The sequence below is a fragment of the Cardiocondyla obscurior genome, linkage group LG04 (assembly GCF_019399895.1).
Source record: "Cardiocondyla obscurior isolate alpha-2009 linkage group LG04, Cobs3.1, whole genome shotgun sequence".
NCBI lineage: Eukaryota > Metazoa > Arthropoda > Insecta > Hymenoptera > Formicidae > Cardiocondyla > Cardiocondyla obscurior.
The window spans coordinates 9,945,865-9,970,991 of NC_091867.1; the positions used below are offsets into that span (position 1 = coordinate 9,945,865).

The following is a 25,127-nucleotide window of genomic DNA, read 5'->3' on the forward strand; positions in this document are numbered from 1 at the left end:
ATAAAGAAAGATTTTTTGATGGAGTTAGAATAAATTTAGGCGATACGATTGAACGCGTTCTCTGTCTCGCTGGATTTTTTTTCCCCTTCTAAACCGAAATGACAAAGCCAGTAATAATCTCCAAATAATAACTAATTAAAGACGAGAAATTCTTTTCTCGAATCAAGTCTGCCGTGAAATATATAAGCAAATAACGGGATTTTATTTTCATTCAAATTCAAGAGCGCTCCCGCAGAATTTTAATTCCGAGTTTAATTATCGAGTCGGTTAATGATGAATATTAAAAAGTTTCGGCACAGTAATGGCTCAGCTTCTCCTGGAAGTTTCCCTAAAGATTTATCGGGGGAGGGAATCTTGCTCCTGAAAATATTTATGCCCGGGAAACATTTTATGCACGCGTGTAAGTGGCACGGCACGTGCGAATAATTTATGTTAAAGCCACGCGAGCGCGACGTAGGAGCGCGGAACAAAAAGGATAACAATTTTTCAATCGTGTATTCGTTTAAATGCCCGGTGGTTTTATGAACTTCTTTTATGACGGGAGACCGTGCAAAAGGAAAAAGAAGAGAGAAGAGACGGGCGTAATGCGTCTACCGGATGACGCATCGGTACGTTCACCACTTCTGATCAATAGAACTAGTCACGCAGACTCTTCGAGGGTATTAACCACTCGTTCGTTTCCACTGAGCGTACTCGCGTATCGTTTTTTTTTTTTCTTTTTTATTTTTCTTTTTATTTTTTCCCTACAAAAGCCGGCGGGGCAGAAGTCACGTAATGAAAGCTGATAAAAATTTAATTATTTAATCAATGTCTTCCGGTTTCCGACAAATTTCAGACGACGACCGATTTTTCTAAAATCAGGCAATTGCATTTTGGGTCAATTCGAACGCAGCTGGCGCAAACCGAAATTGCGCAAGTCGCCAGCATTCCACGTCGACGTCGGTCGGACTTTACGCGATTTACACGCATTAAGATGCGCTCGCCGCAGTCGAATCAAGTTCTCGATGGGATATCTCGTAAGATGAATTCGAAATGAATCGAAAAGGGAATTCTTTGAAGAAAATCATCGTACTTGTTTTGCCGCGGTGCCCCACGGTCTTCAATTAAATATATTCCCCCGCGCTAATGAAAATTCCGTTAAACCTCCGTTGAAAATAAAATAAAGTCCTACACTATGCAGCGCGGCGAGACGCTCTCGGCGCGAATTTATCACATTCTTCCGCCATCTTAATGAATATCTCACGTTTCTCTTAACGTTTCTTCAAGCCTGTCGTGCTCCTCGATTTAGAATATTCCGCATTAAGTATTCTTCTGCAAACTCGCGGAGTTCCCGCGAGTTCACGGGAGTCCACTTTAATTAACGCCGTATATAAAATGGACTTAATAAATTGCGAATCTACTCTTTCACTTTTCCCATCGCTCTCCTCCCGAATCACTCGATCGCATGGACGAGAGAGTTACAATAAAGATACAATTGTTTCGAGAAGATACTTGTTTCGAGAGCGCTCATACGCGAAAAGAAAAAAAAAGAAAAAAAAAAAGAAAAAAAAAGAAAAAGAAAGGAGGAAAAAATAGTCGCGGAAGGGGGAGGAGAAAGAGAAAAAGAAAGAAAGTAAGTGCGATCTTGAATTCTGCCGCTGCGCGACGTCACGTTCGCGATAGTCCCTTCGTTCTTCCGCGCGCAATAAAAAGGATGATCAGGAAGGCAGGTGGGCGAACAGCCCGACAGCAGATATCGCGTTGTCCGTTGCACACACGGCGTATTGACTCTACAAATTGAATTCTACCGTCCGGAGCAGATCGGCCGTCCCGCGAAATTTATAACTAAATCTCCGCCGCCGGAGATCGATCTCGCCGTTGCTGCGTTAGCGATCGACACTCACTTTTCAATTTCCAGGTCTAGGCCCGTGAATCGAAACGTTTAAGACTGTCGGAACAAAAAATCCTACCACCTGGATCGTAACCGTTTCAGACGAGAAAATTCTCTTCGGCCGCGATCGCTCGCGTTTCTTTACGTCTTTGAGACTCCACCGCACGGACGGTGGCCTTCTGCTTTTTGTCGCGGCCCTTGAAGCTCCCGGGACTAACGATCTCAATTATTATTCATTAATAATACGCGCAACACTTTGCAAATCAAATTGGACGCCATAAATTCTGGTTGAAAAATTGCCGCGCCGGCCAAACCCCCTTTAACGCTATCTCGCAGCCGGTTATCTCGTTACCGTGAAATTTTCCCGAGGAATTTTACGACTGTCGGGTCCGTTGTTATGGCAGCCCGCTATCAGCCTGACGCACCACCGATGCGGCGAATATTGAGATTGAGATCCATATTACATTGTCGTAAACAGAAATCCGGCCCCGACGGTATCGACATATATGCTGACAGTTACATTATTATATTATATTGATTTCGGCATCCCGTTTCAGGCAGTCCGCGGTTTTACGTGTCTCGCAAAATCCGTGACAGATTACCGCTTTATTTCCGCCGAAAAAGATCAGCCCCGCGTTACGGATATTCGAAAAAAATTTGGCGCGACCTTTTCACCACGCCTACGCAGCGAGCGTATTTTTGTATCTTTCACTCGGTATATTTCGTATCAAATTGACCAAAGTGCCCCTTTCCCTTCTCCTTCTCTCTCCCCTCATGTACTTTAATCGCGTGCACGGATTTAAAATTTCATAAAGCTAATACGAGTGTGTTTCCGCGGAGAAAGAATTCAGTGGAACGAGTAGGTGGTAATGCGGACAAGCTTTTGAATTCCCTTAATCCTTAATCCTATGAAAGGGGGCGGCAATTTGACCTTTCACGCTGATAGCCACTCGGTATTGGCCGTGTCAGGTTTTCCATATTCAGTGCAACGATATCTCGGTAAAGTTAGATCGTATTAAAATGGTCACTCACCCAAACATCTGTATGGCTTGACCCATCGGGAGAGTTTGCACTTGGTTCTTCCGGGCTTGCACCATCCGCTCACCCGTACGTAGTGCGATGACTCGACGATGTTGGTGATGTCTCTCTTCGGGTAAGCCTAAAAAAAAAAGGGGAGAAAAAAGAATTAAAAGGCTCTGTAAGCACCACATTAGCAGGTGGTTCGACCAAGTCTGCAATCTACGTCCGAATGTAATTATCGAGCACACACGCGCACCCACAAACCTATGATTATCGCAAACCGGCGACTTAATCTCCGTTTAAGAGACCGCAAGAAACACGTTCTTGTCCCGCGAGCGATTTTGCGGCGCGTAACGTGCGAATTAAATCTAATAATAAGATTCCGAGCTGCGCGAAAACGTTAATTTCAACGGCGAATCGATAGCCGCGCGGTCTACTTATTTTAATGAAATATGTTTCACCGTCTCATTTCGAAATGGAAATTGACATTAAGAATTTATTCTCGCTAAGTTTATTATAATTTATTCTCATTTAGAAAAAAGTTTGTTATAATTTGTGGTACTTTACAGGAATTGAGAAAGAAGGAAAAAAAAGTAAAAGAGCCATACGTTCATAATTTTATTAAGTCCAATTGGAATTTAATTTGTAAGAACTTTTCTAAATTAATTTTGTGTAGCTCAAAAAAAAAAAAAAGAAGAAGGGACGACAGTAATTCCATTTTCGGAATGTCTCGCCTTTTTATTTCCCGAGGACTGATTTAACGCGGATATTTGCAAATCGTCGACGAGGAAAGATTAAATAGCACGCGAATGGTATGTCTAGCGGGCTCTTGTACATTATTGCGAAGAAATCTAAGCGAAACGCGACGTAATTCGCGATGCGGCGATTGTGGACCGGCGCGATCTCGCGCAATAAAATCATCGGCGAAGATTAACGTTATTTTCACGGTGGAGGCGGCGGGAGAGGTAACGAACCGCATAATTCTGTGTTTTGTCGCAACTGAGGCGCGTCAACGAAGGGATGAAAATTCGATTTACGCGGCTCCGGAAGATTATAAACGACTTAATCCCGCCTGCAGGCTAGCCAGGGTGCGACGTTAAATAACACCCCCGGCCTTAATTAACAATTCACTCGCGAGTACGATTTTCTCTCCAAATAGTCAGTCGAGTCGGTTTAAGTCGGGCTAGTGGCGACTTCGAAGTTCGACCCCTCACCCCTAATATGCCTCGCCCACCCTCGCCGTATTTTCGCCCCCGAGCGGCGGAGAAACGACGTCGAGGAGAGCTCGAAAGTTTGATAACAGAAAAATGTCAGATATCTATTTATACGGGCTATATATAAACTCGTACTCGACTATACGCGCCGGTCACCGGCGTCATACGTGTGAAAGAATTTAATGGTTGCGTGATCTTATAGACTTTTTTCCTTACCTTCTTACAGTATTCCAGGATCTCCAGCTTGTCCGTCATGCAGCTCTTCTTGTCGGCCGAGGAGACCCATCGACCCTGCTCCCCCATGTGCTGGGCAAGGTACACCTCGCCGGGCTCGCACAAGGTGGCGACCTTCGTCGAGGAAAGACACGGGTCATTAAAAGCGTCGCGCTGACCCTCCCGGTAGCGGGGAGCGCAATTCGGCGCGGCCAGCGACTTCGTCGAAGCGCTTCCGCTTTACGGGAGGACAGGTTGTCTCAAATAACGGACTGATTCTAGCCTCGGTAAGGTAATATTACCGATAATCTTAACGAACTTTTTTACGTTTTTATAAATATATTTTTAATTATTTCTGCTGGCCGTATTTCGAAAAGTTTGCACTCGAAGTTTGGGGCCTAAGTGGAGAAATCAAACTGGGGAGGAGCGTTTTGTTTGGGCAAAAGGGAACAAAGATATAATTCGTAAACGGCGAATTTTCATCAAGTGTATAATTTCGCGGCGTTCTCATCGGAAAAGAAGCGAGAGGCTAGACCCCGAAGTCTCTCACGGATACTCACCTGAGGCTCTGATCTTCCGCCAGCTGGTGCCAATTCGAGCCTCTCCGACACCGCCTGCAACACAAAGTGAGAGAGAACATTTGAGAGCGGCTGTATGTGGACCGAAGAAGCGGAAACGGGGCGGCTAAAACGCTTTCCGCCCCGATAAAGCGTATACTTGCTCGCGTAAATTTAAATCTTTGACGGGAGGGAATGCGCCAAGTAGTTTATTCGCTTTACGGGACGGCTTGATAAAAGAAGAAAAGAAAGAAAAAAAAAAACCAGTGCTTAGCTCGTTTGCGAAAAGGAAATGTATTTAGCAGATGTAAGTAGCTAAAAATATGCGAAAAGAAGCTCAAGCTTATTATTTTTACCACGTGACTATTTTATTAATTTATTATTTTATTAATTATTTATTTTGTTACTTATTCTCTTCTTCCACTAAACGTAAACTTTCCTGCCAGGTAATGGACGCCGAGCTTATCGACCAATATGCAATGAATATTTATATATAAGACAGATTGTGCCTCACAAACGCTTCGCACAGCTTTACATTATTTTCCCTGAGAGAGAGAAAATAGGGAGAGGAAGTTCGTTTGAATGGTTAGCAAAAAAAAAAAAAAAAAAAAAAAATTAATAAAAAATACGGGAACGCCCTGCCGCTCACTTGAACATTTAATTCTTTACGTGTGTAATTACTTGGCTTTTCATATTAATGCACTTTTACTTATTTAACGCAAATTAAGTTGGCCCGACTACTTACGCGAAACTAATTCCACTTCGTCGGCAAATCTATTATTTTACAAAGAGAAACCTGATGATAATTTTCCCTGACTTAGGTGAAAGGAGTTAAAAATGACGACGCGAACCCGTTTTGTCCGATCGATGGTGCACCGTGATCTCAACCAATCGTTAAAACGTCAACATTTTCGCAGCGAGATTCTTGTAATGGGAACGTTTCGTGTTGCTCCGAGAGAAAGAGAGAAAGAGGGAGAGAGAGAGAAATAGCGAAAAGACTTTTAATATAGAGCTCAACTGTAGAAAAGAATGACATCTCATTTACGTTTCAACTCTATTTCTCCGAGTACGATTGCGAAAGGCTCATAAATTCCAATATTAATTCTCAAGGCACTTTAATAACTTCGGCCTTCGCCGGAACCTCCTTATTCTCAATTACTAATTAAATTTCCAATTAAATTTAATTATTTCCGCGACGATATTTTACCTGCGAAAAAGGCAGGCGTGTTTCGGCAAAGGGGGAGAGGGGGAGAAAATAAAATATAAAAAAAAAAAATTAAAAAAGTCGATTACCGAACACGAAGTAAAACAAATGCGGTCTGGGTTATTTCGCGCGTCGATATATCACCCGGAAGAGGAGACACGGACAATTGGAAAAACTGCACGCATCCGTCATTGCGCCTCCCCGGTTTATTTGATTTCCGCGGACGGTGGCAGCTGGAAGCAACTATTCGCGGCAGGAAGTCGCCAGGGGGGAAGGTGGTCACGTAATTACGTCGTTCCATAATACTCAAGTAACTAATTATATCACTCGATAATGTCCGATAATTACGAACGATCCCCGGTTAATACACTAACACATCAAGGAGGCACGGGAGGTGCTTGCGGACAGTAAAGCTCCTCGTTTGCCGCCGCTGGGAGCATATTAATTTCATCTGTCGGAGTTGTCTGTTGGGAGGAGGTATCGTGGACTATTAGGAAATGACAAAGCCTGGGGCTCATCTCGATATCGCAGATGTTACGCGGTGCTATTTTTTTTTTTTGGGGGTTTTTTTTTTTGTTTTTCCTTTATCACTATCTCGCGAGAGTGGACATGCGATTCTAATCGCGGGGCTATTAGAGGTGGCTTTGTTGATTCCCCGATAAATCGACGCGCTGCAATGGCACTTGCCGAGTTCGGCATGATCGCCACCCAGATTGCGGCGGCCGGCTTATCGACTGGTCGAACACGGTGTGTTCATGTGTGCCCGGTGTACTTGTCGGCGATATGCGCATCCTGCGGTTTACGTTCGCTTTTACGCGGCGGAAGGTTGAACCCGAAAAGCTCGTAACCTTGAACACCTGCGGCCCAGGTCGTTCGATAAAGCGGTCTTCATTACTTTGCACGAAATTGTCTCGTTCGGCGATATAGAGTAGTAAAATTGTCGTCTATAAACCTTAGCCAATGTAGCAGAAACTACTTTCAAGATGAATAAAATGATTAAAAAAAAATTAAAAAAATGGTTTTTCTTTCCTTCTTCCTTTTTTTTTATTTTTAATTGATTTCCCTCTTGTTCGTTTCTATGAATTCAAAAGACACGAATGCATCGGTGAATTATATATAGAACCTATTTGCGGATAATGAATTGTAGATCATCGCATCGTTCCTTTTTACTTAACTGACGATAAGTCTACGTTTCCCAGAAATTAGCGTGCATTTCAAAAGATTCAAGCCGGGATAAACGTGCCCCCGTAATCGGGATTGCGAAAAAGTGTGGAATATATCGCTATGCTTATTACGCGTCTGTCTACGGCATGTGACGTGAAGATTCCATTAAAATAACATCCCCGGCTGCTCGGCTGGAATATCAATATACGTGCCTTTTTCTTCCACCGGCCTCCGTCTGCCTCTATCACGAAAACGCGACTTTCCGTTCGGAATGGTTTCCTCGTTAGCGGAAATTACTTGGGAGATATCAGCGACGGAATCTCCCGGGACGTGTGCGGTCGGCACCGCGGCTTGCTCAACACCACCTCAGCGCCGCGCATTTAGGGGTTTGTGCGACGTAGCACACTGCGCTAACTGTAATACGGGCTAACTATTCCCCGGAGAAAGCCGCGCATTAAGCTGCGTGTACGCCTGGAACTTCGCGCGGCTCAGTTCCGATACACGTACGACGGAAATGTGCCAGTAAACCCCAACGAGCGAGCGCTGGCCCAATAAAAGAAAGATACGCGAAGGGGATACCTTTACATCCGACAATTTTAACAAAGGGATCTTTCGCTCAAGGAGCTCGCGTTGTTCTTCTTTGAGGGAAGGATACATCGGCCGCCGCGAAAGGTAGACGCGGGGCAAACACCGGGCGTTTGATTTCATCTCGCGCGACGCTGACGCGCATCTCACAGAAGCGGGGCATGCACCGGCGTTACAGAGACCACGCTGAATAAACAGAATCTCCTTGTTATCTCCCAGTTATTAGCGAGACGGCGGCGGCAAGTCGTTCCACAAAGAGCCTTCCAATCTCCGGCATCGAATTTTTCCCCCCTTTCCTCCCCCAACTCCCCTCGATGCAAAAAGTCGGGAAACCACTTTTCAACGAGGCGAAGGAGGTGGAGGGGTAGGTGGAAAAAGCTGCGCGCCAAAGGAACGGGGAAAATATCGCACGCATATACGATGTGCGTCGAGTCGTGCAATTACCGACAAGAGGGATGAGAGATGAGCGCGCACGTGGTTTCCTCATCCTATTTTTTATGCTCGGAAGAGATTATTTTGAAGTGGATCTTTATAATATTTTCTTTTTTATAAAATTCAGGCTTCCGGCGTACGTAACTAATAAAAAAAAAAGATACGACATAAAATAATCGCACACCGCATAAAATATTTTACAACTTATACGGTATAAGTTACTTTTTGTTATGTTAAAAATTAATAAATTTAAATATCTCCTTGCTCATCATTCGTTGTGAGTAAAGTTTGACGCTAAAATTTTTGCACAATGTTCACGATCAACGATCTAAATGATCCATTTGGAATTTGCATTCTCACAAAACGGATTTTGCTATCAGCGTCCATTATGCGTAATATCCGCTAGTTTGTTTCCGCCTTATGCGCGTAAACGGCGCTAAAGGGCCAATAAACGCCCGGTCGGTTCCAAAATTCAATGCGCGCGCGAAAGCATTCGATATTTAACTTTCATGTCGCGCGAACACCTAATTATCCGCCGCGTTGTTCGCCGGCTTATTATTTTATTAAGCGCCGTCCACGTCGGTTCTGTTAATTGCCCCCCGCGAGTACATACGCTCTTAATCGGCTCACTTTTCGCACGAATCATTTCGCCGATGCCCGATTCGATTGCTCCCGCAGTTTGTTCCACCCGCTTGTTTTACTTTTGCAGGATGTAACCCGTGTAATTTTCTTTGTAAACGGGAAGGCGCGGTGGTGGCTTTACGGCTCGCTAAACTTGAAAAAAATTGAAAAATTTGACTCTTATTGGCCTCCATCGAGTAAAATAATTTTAGTTCTCCCAGGAAACGAGATTTTCTTCCGGAAAAATAAGCTGTAAACGTCAACGTGATTTGCCTCGAGGGTTTACCGGAATAGAGCTCGTCCTCCATTTATTTTTAATCATAATTACACTATGTTCGTGAAAGCTCGGCAACTTCTTATATTCCTCATTTTTTAAATAGTATTTATCGAATATTACTCCTTTTTTTCCGAACTTATCGTTCGGCGAAAATCATTCATGTAAGGCGAGATATTCTCGGAAGTAAGAAAGAGCTCTTTAAAAGCCACGTCTTATTTTATAGCTTATTTTTTTTTCTTTTTTTTTATTATTATTATTTCTTTTTAACTTCTACGCGCAGCGATGCATCCGAACGAATAAAAGTTAGATGCCCTATGCTAACGAGAAGACGGTAATTCCGCATCGCCGAAAAATAAATACGCTTCGCGGACGACAAATAGAACGGGATTTATCGATTTGGTAGATTTTACCGGGCGTGAATTTGGCATTGGGTTAAACAAACACGAGAAACAATGGCGCTTGATTGAATCGCGCGCAATCCCGAAATTAATCGCAGCTACGCAAGGGTGAGCACATTTTAATCAAGGCCATTATTCTACGGCCATTTTCCGCGAATTATTTTTTGATATCCCGGCGCGCTCGCGCAAATTCAGGAGGGGAGGCCGCCCAGCGCGAAGTCTGAAGGTGCAAAAATCTTGGAAGTTCTAACGATCGTTCGCGGACGCGAAAAAACTGGAAGCTGAGAAACTTAAGCCCTCGCGAAAGCTCGAGGAAAATTCGAGAATCGAAAAATTCGAAGATTTGGAAACTTCAAATTCAACCTAACTGCAAAAGCGACACATCTCCAAAATTTCCGCAAGTCTCGACGTGCCAAGAGTAAATCTGACTGATCGCAGTCCTCGATGTAATCCAAAATGCTAAATGGAAATACTTTCTCTTATTCCCCCTCGCTTAATCCGCGCAATTGATCTTTTTTTTCAACTCATTAAGTGTCTTCCACCCTTCCAATTTTTGCAATTATGGCGAACAGCTTGTATAATTATGTTACAATTTCCCCGCAAATTAAGCTGACATTTAAATAAAATTCCTGAGTTTTGGATTTAACTCAAAATTTAATCCAATATGCCGTTGAAATTTAGCGAGATTGCCGATGTTAACGAAAATTAATTCGCGCGTAATTAAAAAATATCTCGATTAAACGTATATCTGGCGACAGTAAGCGTGGAACGTCTCGAGAAGCTAATTCCATTTCTTTCCACATATACCTTGGGATCTAACGCATCAATTATTTAATATTTTTTTGCAATTTATACTGCAAATATAAGAGAGGGGAAAAAAAACACGGTAAGAATTATTAGAAAAAGAAACAAAGGAAAATTTTAAAAAGTTTTAACATTCAAAACCTGTCCAGGGTTACTCAATACTTCATTGAAGGTTAAATTAACAAGCCTGCCTTTTTTTTTACGGAATTTTCGGACTGCGAGCAGTTTGGAAACCATTGATCTACACAGTACACTCGCTGCGGACGATATGCACGAGACACACCCTAACACTTCCGCAGAAAGAGGCCTAGCACGTGCCACTGCGATGGTAGTGGTTATCGGTACTCGCGCTGGACGGGCTGGTGTTTCACCCGAGCGGGTCGCGTTATTAAATCAACCAACCCTCTCGTCGCGCAACCCCTAGCCGACCACCCGGCGAACTTGTGAGCGAGCCTCACGATCCACTCGAGCCCCGACGGACGAAACCTTTACCTTTCTCGCGTACAACGCCCTATTTTTAGCCCTTTTGCAAAATATTTAACATACTTAAGTAAAATTTTATTGAAGTTCGTCGGGTTGAAAAATGCCATACAAAAAGCAGTAAATTTTCCACACAAATTGGTTTAAAAGAAAAGAAACCAATGAGTAATACTACTTTCAGTTTTCAATTTTAAATATTTCTCGAAAACCATCATTTCTTTAACAAAAAAAAAATTGTCTATCTTTTTTTTTCCCAAGTTAATTCATTTATAACTATTTAAATGTGAATAAAAATCGTGGAAAATTTTTTTAAGCAACTACGAACATATCAAAAGAATGTAAAGCCATATTTGTGGTCATCAAACTGTAAGCATGAAGGAGAGCGGTGTTCAGTGTACTGAACAGTGGTGGTACAAAGGGTTAATCGCCGACAAACCCCGGTGGCAACCTTGATCTCGCCGACGGTGCCCGTGCAACGTCGTCGCCAGGAAATAATGAAATCGCATCGAGCCGAGCCGTGCGCCGCAAGCTGCGATCGATTCGCTTCATTTTTTATTCATTACCTCGAAACACGAGACGCGCTCAAGCAGAATATTACGGCTCATTGTAATACTGAGCGCCACGAAATTGGCGGAAGGCGTACGGCGCCCTCGTGTTACGTGAGATCTGCGGGATGCTCCGGCTGATCGAAATGCCGAGGCGTTCCATCAGCATCCAAACCATACGCGATTGCAAATGAAAAAGCTGCTCGCGGATTCATAAGCCTCGGAGAGAAAAATTAATACCGGAACAATTATTCAGTGCTCTATTTATAGAGCAGCTTAATTACGATGGAATTTCAAATTAAAGCTTATTTATCGAGGGCCAATATTAAAAAGCGTCAATCTTCCCGGTGTATTCGTCAACAAAAAGGTATTAAAAAAAAAAGAGTATTTCCACCCGAATGACAATATAAATAAAAACGTATTTTCATTACAACCGGTTCCTCTGAAAATAAAATAAAAAAAAAGAGAAATAAAAAAAAATCTGATTCCGAGATCGTCCATTTGAATTATTCATAGCAAATTTATACGTACTTGTAAAACTCATTTTTTATTCCAACCTCTCTTCCTCTCCCTTCGTCTTTTTTCAACTTCTTTTTTTTACTCGTTGTTATTTAACTTTTTATATTTATAAAATACGTGTTATTTCGCAAACGAACCCGCGTACGCTCGAAAGGTATATGGATTATACTTTTCCGCGCGGAAATTTAATGTCAAAAGGATTTCTCTTTAGTGATTGTAATCTTAACATCGTTATACATATAGCTGTTACTGCGCAAATTAACGGTGCGAATAAATGTAGTCCGACTTGGAAAAATTGGATTTCTTTTTTTCTTTAACCACCCAGAAATTTTCGCCAACATTACCCCTTCCGTTTTTATGGAAAATGTCGCGTAACCTCGATCAATAACGTCTTATTTTTAGTGCTGGCGCGTCGCGACAAAACCCGTCTCGCGATTCCTCCATGGTGACGCTCCGAGCGTTTGCGGGAACGGCGCCGAACCCAGGGGTCGGGACACGTCTCGAGTTATTAAAAAACGTGTGCGGAATTCAGTGGACACGGAAGACTCCCCCTCGGCGCACCCGCTGAATTGATATAACACGAGGTTTCTTACCCTCCGCGCCGGACCGGAGGCACGGAGGAGCGCGTTCCGACCGGTGGTCACCGCCCGCCCGTAAAATCGATAATCCTCCGCCTCCCGTGGAAAACTATAGAGAAGGGGGTGGTATCCTAATAAATCGAGTCGCCGAACAAGAACGCAGCCCTGTTGACTTGTCTCTGCCACGCCGAAAATATCACCCACCGATGGCACGGGCGACTAACTTATTCATACGTTCATTTATAATTTCATTCGCCTGCGTCACCGATGGCTATTTCCAAAAAGGGATGAATATAACTGCCCGCGCGGACATCATTTTGCAAAATATATATTACCAGCGCGGCCGGCCGTGATAACTTCAAAAATAACGAAAAAGAAAGCCGTGCGTCGAATAAAATCCGTCGGTTATGATTACATACCTTTTTATATTTATCGCTCATAAACCGTCGATGACGTCATCTGATGCTCGCGGATGTTATCGCGGTTGTGGTGATAAATCTCGGCTAATCTCAATTAATCTCACGACTCGGCCGAATAAGAAACGTCAAATGCACCTTCGTGTAACGCGCGAATTAACAACCGCGGTGAGAGGTTGAAAATGTGCCCTCCACGTTGTGTATTTCTTAATAATCTTAGTTTCCGGTATATTTCACGAGTTCGTTGACGCGACCCCGAAGTACGTTGCCACCTAAATCTCGTTTCTCTCTTTCCATTTGACGGTGGCCGGGGCAAGAATAAACTTTCGGCGCGCGCATTTTTCACCTGCGAAGCCACAATCTGACATATCGCGATAGGAATTCGGGAGGAGCCTTAACGCAATTCCGCAATAATCTGAGAGAGACATCGTTCTTGAACCGAGTAGCTCGCGGTTACCCGCCGTTTCCCCGATTCGACGACGATGTTTAAACGTGTCGCATCCATAATCGAGCGGCGTTGTGTATCAGAAGGACTTTGGATCGCGGGATTCAAGCTCACTTTGAAGCCGAGACGCTGTGAATATATTTTTCAGGCGCAGCCGATACAGTTGCCGTTGAGTACCCGAGGATTTACGCGGATCCGCGTAAATAATGCAGGCGGCGAGGCAATAATCTAATAGCGATATATCCGCGTCGCGAGATAGAACCGAATCGGTCGGGCCGTTTTTTTTTTCTAATTTAGTTTCTTATTTTTTTTTCTTTTTTTTTCGATCGTTATTAGGGATCCAACCCTTTCCGGCAATCCGCACGGCCTTCTTCCGCCGTCGCTTTCCTCCGCGGTCCACGACGCGGGGCTTCTTATCGCGGGCTTCGATTTTTCCGGCGGCAACCGGAGGGAAAGAAGAGAAAAATAAAGAGAGAGAACGAAGAAAACGTGCGACCCATTTCATGGAAGAATACGCCATGGCGGGGTGTTTGACCCCGCCGTGGCTGCACCGCGTGCACTTGGCGATTTCCGCGGCCGGTAATCACCGCGGTTATTAACCCCGCGGTAATCTCATAGAACGACCCTTTTTTTTAAACAGAAAACAACGTTTTAATACGCGAGAAAGAGAAAAAGGAGAAGAAATCCCTGTTCGCGTTCTTCGCCGAATACAGATTTATGTGGCAAAAACGTTGTACGAGAAAAAAAGAAGGGAAAACGGGAAAAAAAAACTAGAGTTGGTAATATCGGTACTTATGTCAGTGCAAATCACGCTGTTGCTGAAGGATTAAAACGTTTACTCTGCCAAGCTAACAAAGCGTTCTGTTCATGAAGAATGACAGTGATAATAACGTATATTTCTCGGGAAATACGTCGGTATCGAACGCAGTTCAATTACTCACAACGAGAATCCGTACACCCATTTATCTCACGCCGTATTAAAAACTGGATGGAATTACAGATATTTTCGAATTCATTTAACGGATCTCTTAACAGTTAATCTTCTCTTTTTAAGGTAAATTTTTTTTTATATTTTAGAATTTTGACGAAAAAAAATTTATATAATATTAATTCCGAATAAAATTTAAGTGCAAAAATAAAATACTAAATTTAAATTAAAAAAGAAGCAAAATATGGCTTTCATATGTCGTGGAATTACGTACCTATATCACGGAATTATCCTTTAAAAGCAAACAAATACGAATCTACGTGATTAAGTTACACGTAGTAAAATTAAGGTAAAATTTTCAAGCGTGTACCTATATATATGAAATATCACGAAAATCCGAAATAATATAAGTAGAAAGAACGAACGGAGGAATAATAAAATAAAATGGACTAAAATCAAATAAAATTGATTGAATAATAACTTAACTGCTCGATGCAAATATTGGGAAAAAACAAAAACAAAACAAAAATTTTAGCAAATCTACGACAGCATCTTTGAAAACCTGAGTCGTGAAAATATTTCGAAATCAAGCATGCATCGTTCCGTGCAGTCTACGCACCTCCGGAAACGGGATCAATGATATTACAATTACGTCACGTGCGTTCGCACGGCGACTGATGAAAGCGAAGACGTAGATGTCCCGATCGCAAATGATTCTCACGACGCGTTAACAGGCGTTGTCGCGCGCGCGCTTTTCTCATGACGTAACGAATGATTATACGAGCTAACAGGCACCGACGATCCTGTTTGAAGAATCGCGACGATTACCGCGCCGAGAAAGACGCGAGCTAGACAAAGATCGCGACACACATCTGCCGACGTGTGTTGCAACTGCATGCAAACCAACCACGCCTCCACGACGCTTTTACATCGCATTTGAACGAGCCGTACATTATTTCTGACATAACCACCGGTTTTCGAACATAGTCTTTACACAAACGAAAGAACGGATCCTAGAATAAAATATCCATTCGTTCCCGAACCGCCGCTACTTTTACTTAACCGCGAAATGTTATTCTTTAGCTAAATAAATACGTTTACTCGCGCTAACGATTTATAAGTTTGCGCGAAATATATCCGTAACCTCGTCAATTTTAATTATTCCGCGTAAAGTCTGATGCATGCGCCATTTCTCGCGGTCACTTCGTAGCCGCACGTAACGTAAGATTGCACGTACACACACGCGCCAGCTTATATCGATCAACTATAGAAACGGTCGATTGTAATCTCTGTCGTGGCGTGTTCTGTTTTGCTCTAGTTATTCATCGATCACGGCAAATATAGCGTACACATATGTTTCGTGCGCTCGTAGAAACTGCGGCCGTTGTTTGGCTACAACGCCGACCGCAAATAATTAAAACCCAGAACCGGCTATTTACAGGAATACGGACTGCAGCGCGGGGCCGGCTCGTTTCGCCGCGGGAAATTATGCGCCGTTCCGTAGCTCATGTACTTTTCACGACGGCTGAAATACAATGCAGCAGCGCAATAAGATCGACGATATTAATATTCGGTATGTCGCGCGCGCTCCGCCGGCGAAGATTTCATATAAGCACCGAAGATTTTTACGGCAGCCATCGGAAATGTCTCCAAGTATCGAGCCGGAGTAAACGCAGCGTCGCGAAGAAAACGAATTCCCGATCTGAAATGCCGGCAATATTTTTCCACCCCAAGATCCAATTTTGTCGCGCTGGTGTTGGTTGCGTATTACATGCCCGGGCACCGTGGTATGCGGTAATTACAGCGACATTGTCTCCCCGGCGTGATAATGCGGCGCGAAAAAGGTAGACAATCGCGTGTCACCTTGCCAGTTCCGTTCTTCTTTCGCGACTTTGAACCTGCGGCGTGCCAGCTACGTGCCGGAAGGAAGCTCGCAATTTTCCTTCGCATTCGACTTTCAGCGGCGATGGAGAAAAAGAGCGGAATGCCGACGAAATTCTGGGAAACCCGCGCTTTTTCACTTTCCGAGGGCAAAGGCGGGCAAAGGGGGAAGAAAAAAAGAAGCAAATAAAAAGAAGAAAGAAAAAAAAAATCCCGTGAAAAATATTGCGCTGCACGGCTGAATTCTTAACGCGCGCGCTTTGCGCTCGGTGGATATGATTCTAATTAGCGTTTCTTTGGCGAACGTTGATCGCGGCCGCGACAACGGCTGCTTATACGTTTTATGTAAGATACTGCGTTTAACAGGATTTGTTTTAATGCATTTACGGCGAATCTGACCGCAGAGAAGAACTTAAGGAGCTTCTGGCGCACGCAACTACATTACACGCGACAGACTTACGGAATCGAGTACTCAAAGTAATAATGTATCGAGGAAAGAAAAACAGGAATACAGAACGGAAGTCATAAAGCTGATTTCTTGGGAGAAAAAAAAAAAAAAAAAAAAAGAAAAAAAAAAAGAAAAAAAAAGGTAGGAAAATCGGCGAGCAGAGATGTGATGGTGTAACGAAGGAGAAAAAGAGAAAGAATAAAAAAAAAAAGGATAGCGCGGAAATAATACCTGGCAAGTAGGTGTATATTATATGTATATGTAGAGGTGAAGAGACGCGTTGAGTGGAAAGGAGGTGAAAGTAATTACAACAAACGTGGTGTATTTAGCTTCGCGAATAAATTATGCACTCTTCGAGCAGTTTAATAAAATCAGCGTACGGCAGTGCTTTTCATTTGCGAGCGAAATAAGATTGAAAAAATAATGACGCGATAAGGTAAATATACAAATGGAATTACGGAACGACTGACGTGAAAATCAAGCTCGATATTGAGAAAATTAAATGTTTAAACGTCACTGGGTCCTATTTGTGCGAGTAAAATTATTCATAAAATTGTTTCAATGTTCTGCAACAGACGTAAGATCCCTACATCGGTCTACGTCTGTCGAGTTTGATCGAGGATGAACGATTTGCATATCACCAGCTTATTAGTTTATTTCCCTGGCAGATTATCAAGCAATAAACTATTTTCCCGAATACCAAAACATTTTTCTCAAAAAACGCGAAAACAAAAAAAAATAAAAATAAAATAAAATAAAAAAATTAAAAAAAAACAAATGGAAGAACCAAATTAGCTGCCACGTTTCAGGATTCGATCAATCCGCCCTCGTCTCTCGGATTCCTTCGACTCTAAAGTATCGACTCGGCCTTTTTAAATAAACTACGCTCCTTCGTTCCTGCTCGCGGAATCGGCTCGCCGAGGCGACCGGTCGTTCCTACGATTTATTAGCGCAGCTTCGTTAATGGCCTTAAAGAATTAGCTGGCGACAGCTAGCCAGGCTACGCAATAAGTCGCGACCTGCACTGCGCGAATAGTACCTTAAGCCGACAGGACGACGGTCTTTCCGAAGGAGACACGTTAAAGGGATTAAGCGAACTTCGTCGAGCAGATAACGACGGTGCACGTACGTCGACGCGTTACGCGCGTAGATGAACCTTGAAATCTACTTAAACCCGCGCACGCTGGGGCGATCCTTTTGCAAGTTTTCGTCAAGCTGCACGGTGGATATCGCGAACCAGCCGCGATCGAATCCCGCTTATCATTGGCAAATGACGTTAGTCACTCGAACCTGTCGCCGGATCTCCCGCGATAATTCACAGAGTCCCGTCTACCGCGCGAGCTGCGAAAACGTGGAAGACCACGGCAATCCATTTCTCGATAATATTATCCCGTAATTGCTGCGTCAAGGCGTGTTAAATTCGCCATAAAGAAACGTCGGAATTGGCAAAGAAAACCTTTCGTAAATCTCTCTTTCCGCAAATATCCGTGCAACGCATTTCGCGTTCGGTACGATATGCTTCGCGGCTTTTAGAAGGCGTTATAAAAGCGAGATCTTTCATTTAACGTCGCTCGTAGCGATTCCATAAATAATTCCTTCTGACCATAAAATATGTTTTATTTTTTTTTTTTAATTTTATTTCTCTTTTTTTTTTTTTTTACCAGTTCCCTCGTAATCCGGGCCGATTAATCACGGCTGCACGCGCAAGAGTCTCGGTCAAAGAAACGCATTAAAAGCTATTTCAGCCGATTTCAGGAACTCGTTGCGGAACGCTTAACGCGGATTTGCTGTCTTCCTTTGGTGGCCCTCCCTTTGGCCGTAACGCGCAGAAATTACATCGCTACACCTATGGACGTGCCGGGATCCGTAAACGTTTGCGCCGCGGATTACGTCCGCGATTGCGAGAGCAGTTCCGCGTTTTCTCGCGCCCGGTGTACGAATGAACGGCGCGGCAGGGCGAAAGTTTAAAATTGAAATCGTCGATGGCAGACGGCGTATAATCGCCGGCGCACCTCGCTCGTCGCGGAAACGGTCGGGCGATAAAGCGATGATAAAAAGATCGGGCCGCGCGACAAACGCGTTTATTAGTTAAATGCCGACGCGCATCGACGGCGATTTCCTTTGAATTTTAACGAGATACTGTTTTCGCGGTGTCTATTACGTTTTCAAAAGTTTCTCCCTTCCCCCCCGAAGTGAAACGCAAGCTTTTCAGGCTTCGCTTCGATAAATTATGAATATATTCACGTCATTAACTCGGTACAAATTTGAAGGGATCTTGCTAACAGCGTAGCTTTACTTTAGCCTTCGTTATCGGAATTAAATTAGGGATCAGTTATCTCTTCCGCCTATAAAATATCTACCTCGACGTGGATCGTCGGAAAGGAAATATAGCGATTCGCGTCTGTATTTTATTTTATGTTTCAAATGTGCAGCTACAAGCGGGAACGGATCGATTCATGAGGTCGTTCTAACTTAACGGTGGTCGTCGTTGTGAAAAATATTCTCTCGATAGAAGGAAAAAAATAAAAATAAAAATAAAAGAAAATAAAATAAATGCGTTTAAAGTTCCGAGTACAATGTAACGCCATATTTCGCCACGTCCAATTTTTCAAATCGTCATCTTAAGATATACATGTATGTTCTTACAAGCATGCACTTTTTTTTTCTTTTTTCCACAAACTACGAAGAAAAATCGACTGTTTTTACTTTCGAGCCAATAATCCCTCTTAACGACGTTGGATTTTTCGCGTCGGGTCTGTTATACATTCAATCTGTAGGGTATATCACGACGATAATTTCGGCTAGCGGATATTGGATCGGCTCGGGACAGATTGAAGGGACTAAGCAATTATGATTTTCACTTCGCTTTCACCGGCCGACCAATCGCGCCCGGCGGCAGCCGATTTTTCGCTCAGCTTCGGGGGATTCGTTGTCGCGCCGCCGTGACCGGGGGGGGAGGGAGAGTTAGTCGTTATTAGATCAGCGCGCAATTAGCGAGAAAACGCGTGACGGTACAAGTCACGTGGTGCGGCGGCGTGCGCGCGTGGGATCGCAAATAATTAATAAATTCCGAGCGCAATCACGGCGCCGATGAATAAATTACCGCGCAATCAGCGCCGATTTCCCCGCGCGACTCGGTTCTTTATTGCTTTCGCAAATCGTGGCGAACCGCGGACCTCTCGCGATGCATCTCGGGATGCTCCGCGAGTTCGATGATAAAAAAGGAACGAAAAGAAATAACAAAACAACCTTTTCCCCTCCCGGAATTGAAGCTCCCTGCTCGCCGCACGGTAATTTTCCAGGTTCGGGATGAAATTGTACGCGGGAATAAATTATGCGCCGCGCGGAGCGCACCAGGCCGAAATAAATTATACGTGTGCGGAATGAATCACGCGAACGCAGCGCGAGCGGTATCTCCCGTTTCTTTGACTGGGAGTAGAAAAATTACAGAGGCTGTTACGGGCTAAGTAGCTTGATGAAGTTTTACTTTGTAACCCCGACTTTTCACGCGCGCCTTATACAGATAAACGTCGCGGCGCTTTCGGTAAGTAAGAATCGCGTTAATTAAAAAAAAATATCATTGTCAATGAGAAACATTTTTTTTTCTTTTTCTTTCTTTCTTTCTTTTTTTTCAATAAAAATTCACGCGAATAATTGAAAAATCGTATAAAAGCGGACCGCGCCGCTATTTCTCCTAGGAACGGATTTGCTATTCGTGTTGAAAAAAATTGGCTTTTCACGTCGAAAAATATTGACCTTTCATGCCACACTCGTGACGGAAATTAAAAATGAAAATGAACCCAGCTCCTTTTTCCCGAAGCGGAAAATAACTCGAAACGAGAACGCGATCCGCGATCCTTTATCTGTCGCGTGACCGGACAGATTGAGCGCATATTTCTCGTGCGCGTACGCAAAAATTCATCATCCGTGCGCTTACATCTCACGTCTCGTTTCCGCATGTCGATAGGAAGCACGCATTTAGTCGTATTTGTGATTTACGTGAAATTTTTTTTCCCCCCTTCTCCTCCCCGCCCCGCCGTTCGGTTCGCATTGTTTTATTTTACGTTCTGTTGCCAGTTTTCCGCGGTACGTGCAAGCGAAAAGCTGTCAAAAGCGGTCGCTTTGAAAAAGCACATGCTCGCGAATATTTTCGGTGAGTTTCTACCCTTGCCGGTTCTTCCACTCCCTCCCCGATTCTGCGCGTTAGTAATCATTTATATGTTAATTTCGCTCAAGATAAAAAAGACGGCGGTTCATATATTCGCGGGAAATTAATTTTTTCCTCGGAAAAGGCTTCGTATACATAAAGCTCGCGGTACGAAAAATCTAACGTTTATGAAAATGTTTACGAGATGCGAAGCAAGAGGTGAGTGATGAAGTGTTGCTAAATTTCTTTCTCTTTCTTTCTTTTTTTTAAATCAGCGCTGATTAATATTAAATAGTCGATAACAGTGCGATATTTATAGCTGCGCCGAGATACGACAAATTAATATTATTCTCTGTAATCTTATCTGTCTTATCCGCGTTATAAAATCGCCTTGGTATGTCGAACTAAATTTTTTCTATTTTTATACGGTTCCAACGAGATTACCGGAAGGTGGATACCAAAATGCTAATCATGTGCGACACGTGCACGCCGCAGTTCATCTGCCGTTATGCACTTTCGTGAAAACTCCTGTTACGTAACATTGGCCATTTGGCACGTATGTATATTAGAGTTCTAAATCAAGCGGAGATGCGTCTTTGCCGATCGATACACAAGCGATTTAAAATTCCTTCCACGGACCTACATTTTTCTTAAAAAAATATAAAAAAATCTTAAGTTCTTTTATTAAACTTTATACGTAATTAAATATGAATGATCAGACATGAAAACCGTAAAAAATCTACAAAGCACCTACAAACATATAAATAAAAAAAAAAAATTAAATTAAAGAAAAAAAATGCAAAACCACAGCCGTGTTTATCGAAGTGCGAAACATCGTAAAAATGAAGAAGAAAAGTGCCCGGCACACTAGTCCCACACAAGGGATAACAAAAGGCTTGTTTACGGCGATACGGAGTACGCGTCGATATAACAAGTCGTATGCACGCATGACTGCGTGCGCGAAACGGGCGTGACACCTCCAGGCATAAACGAGATATTAATGCGATGACGATCACTTTTGCCTCGTGACTGATTTGAATGACGCTTTTAAATGGCCGGGGCCCGGGATTAAACGGCGGTGCGACGCGGCGCGACGCCGGTGTATCGGAAAAATCTCACCACCGCCGCGCGGAGTGATAAAATCGAGAGAATGGATTTCGCCCTGTGATTAAATGAAGGAAGTCGATGACGTCGATAGCGCGCGGGAGCGATATAATTATTTATTGCGCGGGGAAGATACGGGGCGCCGAATGACGGCGCGGTTCTAAATTTTCGTGAGTTAATATCGCTAATGCCGTCATCGGAACGCCCATGCACGAATTATACGCGGCGTGACAAACCCGAAATTTCCGTAAATTAATTTCCAGTTTTCGGCCGGCCGCGTTAATTTATGGCGCCGACGCGCGAGGACCGGGGCGTCCGCGCCGGGCCTTACCCAGTGCTATTTGCATTGTTATCTCGCATTAAATTAATACGCGCCTCGTCAATGAGCGGTTAAAAATTCACGCGACAATGTCGCTATTGTTAATTCATTAACTATTATTAATATTATCGCCGTTATTGGAACGCCCACATTGAATTCTATATCGCGCGACAAAACCCCCGAACTTTCGCCGGGATATGATTAATATCGTCGAAACGCCTCCGTAAATTAACGACGCAGCCCACTGAGCGAGTTCAACATCGGCGGGGTGACTATTTTTTTTTGCTAAAATGCGTTTAGGTACGAAAACTGCGCAGAGCCGCGGCACGGCATTATTGTCGCGTCGCGGTTTAATCGCCGGTGGTCGCCGGTGTTAAAGCGAGCGGAAACACGAGGGCCTTACTCGATTCTCAAAATAATTAAGCGACTCGCCACTAATTAAAACCCTGCGTGTGGGACGACAAATGCTGGCCGCGCGGGGAGGGTAAAAACGCTTCCTCCGCACCTTCGAATCGCGGTTTCATTACGCCAGACGTGCAATTAACGCGTTACTCCTCTCTTTCCTCTCTCCCTCTCCCCCCCCTTCCCCCCCTCTACGCAACGTAATGGTCGACGACCGCGTTCGCGGGTGCAGATCATTTTCGAATTATAAGGGATCGATTGGGACGGCGATGCAGCCGCGGACACCGTTTGTTACATCGGCGTTTATGCGATGTTTTATCGGGCGTTACATGCGACTGGCCACTTTCGGGACTACATTATTGTTACGTGAAGCACTGTTAATTATTGTCGGCGGTAATGGGATGACATTAACAGAGTGTCGTTACGCCGGGCGGTCAGGGGGCCACAGCGGGTAGAAAAAAAAAAGTAAATGAATTTCGTATCAATAAATCGAGACTCTCAGCTGAGTGAAATTGACCCCACCCGGTCTCTTCTCCCCCATTATTGGAAATCAAATAATGAATGCTATCATTCGTACAGTGGTCGTTTACTGACTTTTGCCACTTTTTCACTCTCTCTCTCTTTCTTTCCTCGCGCGGTTCTCTCCAGTTTTATTTCCAACCAGTGTAAAGTTAACATACTTCGAGAAACTACAATCCGCAAATCTTATATCGAAGGTTAACTGTACAATGCACTCTCACGCTAGAAAATCGCGTAATTTTATTCACCCGGCAAACTGAAAATACGCTGAATTCAGATACTCTACGTTAACTACCGTAAAAATACTTCTCTTTCTCATTTGAAGTTAAAAGTTTCGCTCTTTCGTTTCTCGTTTATATGTCGTTAATTTATGCGCTCTTGCGGTTTGATAATTTTCTGAATCTATTTTTTCTTCTTTTTAATTTAATCTCTCTCTATCTCTTTCTCTCTTTCACACACACGCGCATAAACGTAGCGTCCGATTTTTGCGCAAAGAGCAATACCGATGCAGACAACATATGACATAAAAGGCGTTTTTATATTAAAAGCTCGCTGCAACGAGCGCTCTCAGCCTCGAATAAATCGCTATGAAATAATGATAAAAAAAGAGACGTGCAACGCGAAGAGAGTAAAATCGATCGGTATCGAGGACTGCTGCGAGTCGCTTCTTTACACGGCCCACGGCCTCTCGCCACCCACATTGGATGCCTGCCTCCACATGAACACACACGCGCGCGCGCGCGCGGAGGAAGGCAGGCGTGTTAAACTTTCCATCGATGACGAACGTCGTGCGCGTGCCGTCGAAACTCCGTTTCGAGGACCCGCGGCTCCGAAAAAAAAGGGGGGGGGGGAAAAAAAAACGAAAAATACGAGGCTTCGATTAGACCGCAAAACCGCATTTTACGTACATCGCGTTTTTCACGTTACAGCCGCTATAAATAATTTCCCGTCGATACAATTCCAGCGTGTCTTCTCGCGATCACGCTACTGTCCGCCGGGCACGATTTTACATAACCACCGACGGGAAAAAAAAAAAAATAAAATAAAATCTCATAGCCGCCGCAAGAACTGGCCGGTTGTGAAAAATTAACCGAGATAGTTCTCTCGAGAGACACGGCGTGTCTACCGAGTCCGAACGGAGTTCGAGAAGTAATTAATGATAAAGAGACGCGGGTCTCGGGTGTTACTCTTTTTTTTTTTCTTTTCTTTTCTTTTCTTTCTTAAGTTTTTCCTACAAGACGAGCAGTCTAAGCAGGTGCGAGACGATCGGGGCATTACGGCCATCGATCGAGCCATTTGACAGCCGCCATGGCACCGGGCCGGAATCGCGACGGAATATCGGCACGTCGGCTTCCGGAGTGAAGGAAAAAGCGAGTTCGCGGCACATCGATCGCGGTCAGAGCGCCTTGCTGCGCCTGACATTTCCCTGGCTCAAGGGTGAAAGCGTCGCGTGAGCGAGTGAGCGACGACGATACCTTCGAGTTCGCTCTGACTCACCGCTTCTGCCGGTGAACGAGAGAAGGAAGAAAAAAAAAAAAAACAAAGAGAAAGAGTATGAGGGGGAGGCGACGAAGAAAGAGAGAGAAAGCGAGCGAACCGAAGGAAAGAGAGAGATAGAGCGAGAGAGACGGATAGAAAATTGGAGAAATAATATGGATTCTTACCTGCACCCGGCAGACCGCCAGGACGCCGAGCAGCGCGGCCAACGCCAGCATCCCCTTCATCCTCTTCTTCCACTTGCCAGCCCACCTACGGTCCCGCGGTCCTCGTCGAAAGAGTGTCCGGCTCCGTAGACAGTCTCGCCAATTCCTCTCGCCGCGGGCAAGATTCCTCTCCTACTCACTCGTCCCCGGCCGCGAGCGCGATGAGCGGCCGACGTGTGTCGTAACTCGTGCGAATTCCCGGAGCGTAACGCGACGGTCCTCGTAAATCGTCGTAATCCGTATACGCAAGGCTTCGACAAGCGGCACGCAATGCACCCGTTGTGTAGATACCACCGAAGAGCGCCAGCGTACTACTGCCTGCCGCCGCTGGGTG

At 44.2% G+C, this 25,127-nt stretch overlaps 1 protein-coding gene across 3 annotated transcripts in view; it reads right to left on the bottom strand.

Moving 5' to 3' along the window:
* Appl (amyloid-beta-like protein) overlaps positions 1-25,127 on the bottom strand; it is a 38,847-nt gene extending 13,720 nt beyond the window's left edge. For 2 of the 3 annotated variants that reach the window (XM_070655218.1, XM_070655217.1), the window contains exons 1-4: positions 24,755-25,126; positions 4,878-4,931; positions 4,321-4,452; positions 2,903-3,029 (exon numbers count right to left, since the gene is read on the bottom strand). In XM_070655218.1, the coding sequence (XP_070511319.1) occupies positions 2,903-3,029; positions 4,321-4,452; positions 4,878-4,931; positions 24,755-24,814 (373 nt within the window). In that variant the 5' untranslated portion in view covers positions 24,815-25,126. Of the gene's footprint in view, positions 1-2,902; positions 3,030-4,320; positions 4,453-4,877; positions 4,932-24,754 lie in introns of all 3 variants that reach the window. The other variant, XM_070655219.1, reaches the window with a different exon arrangement.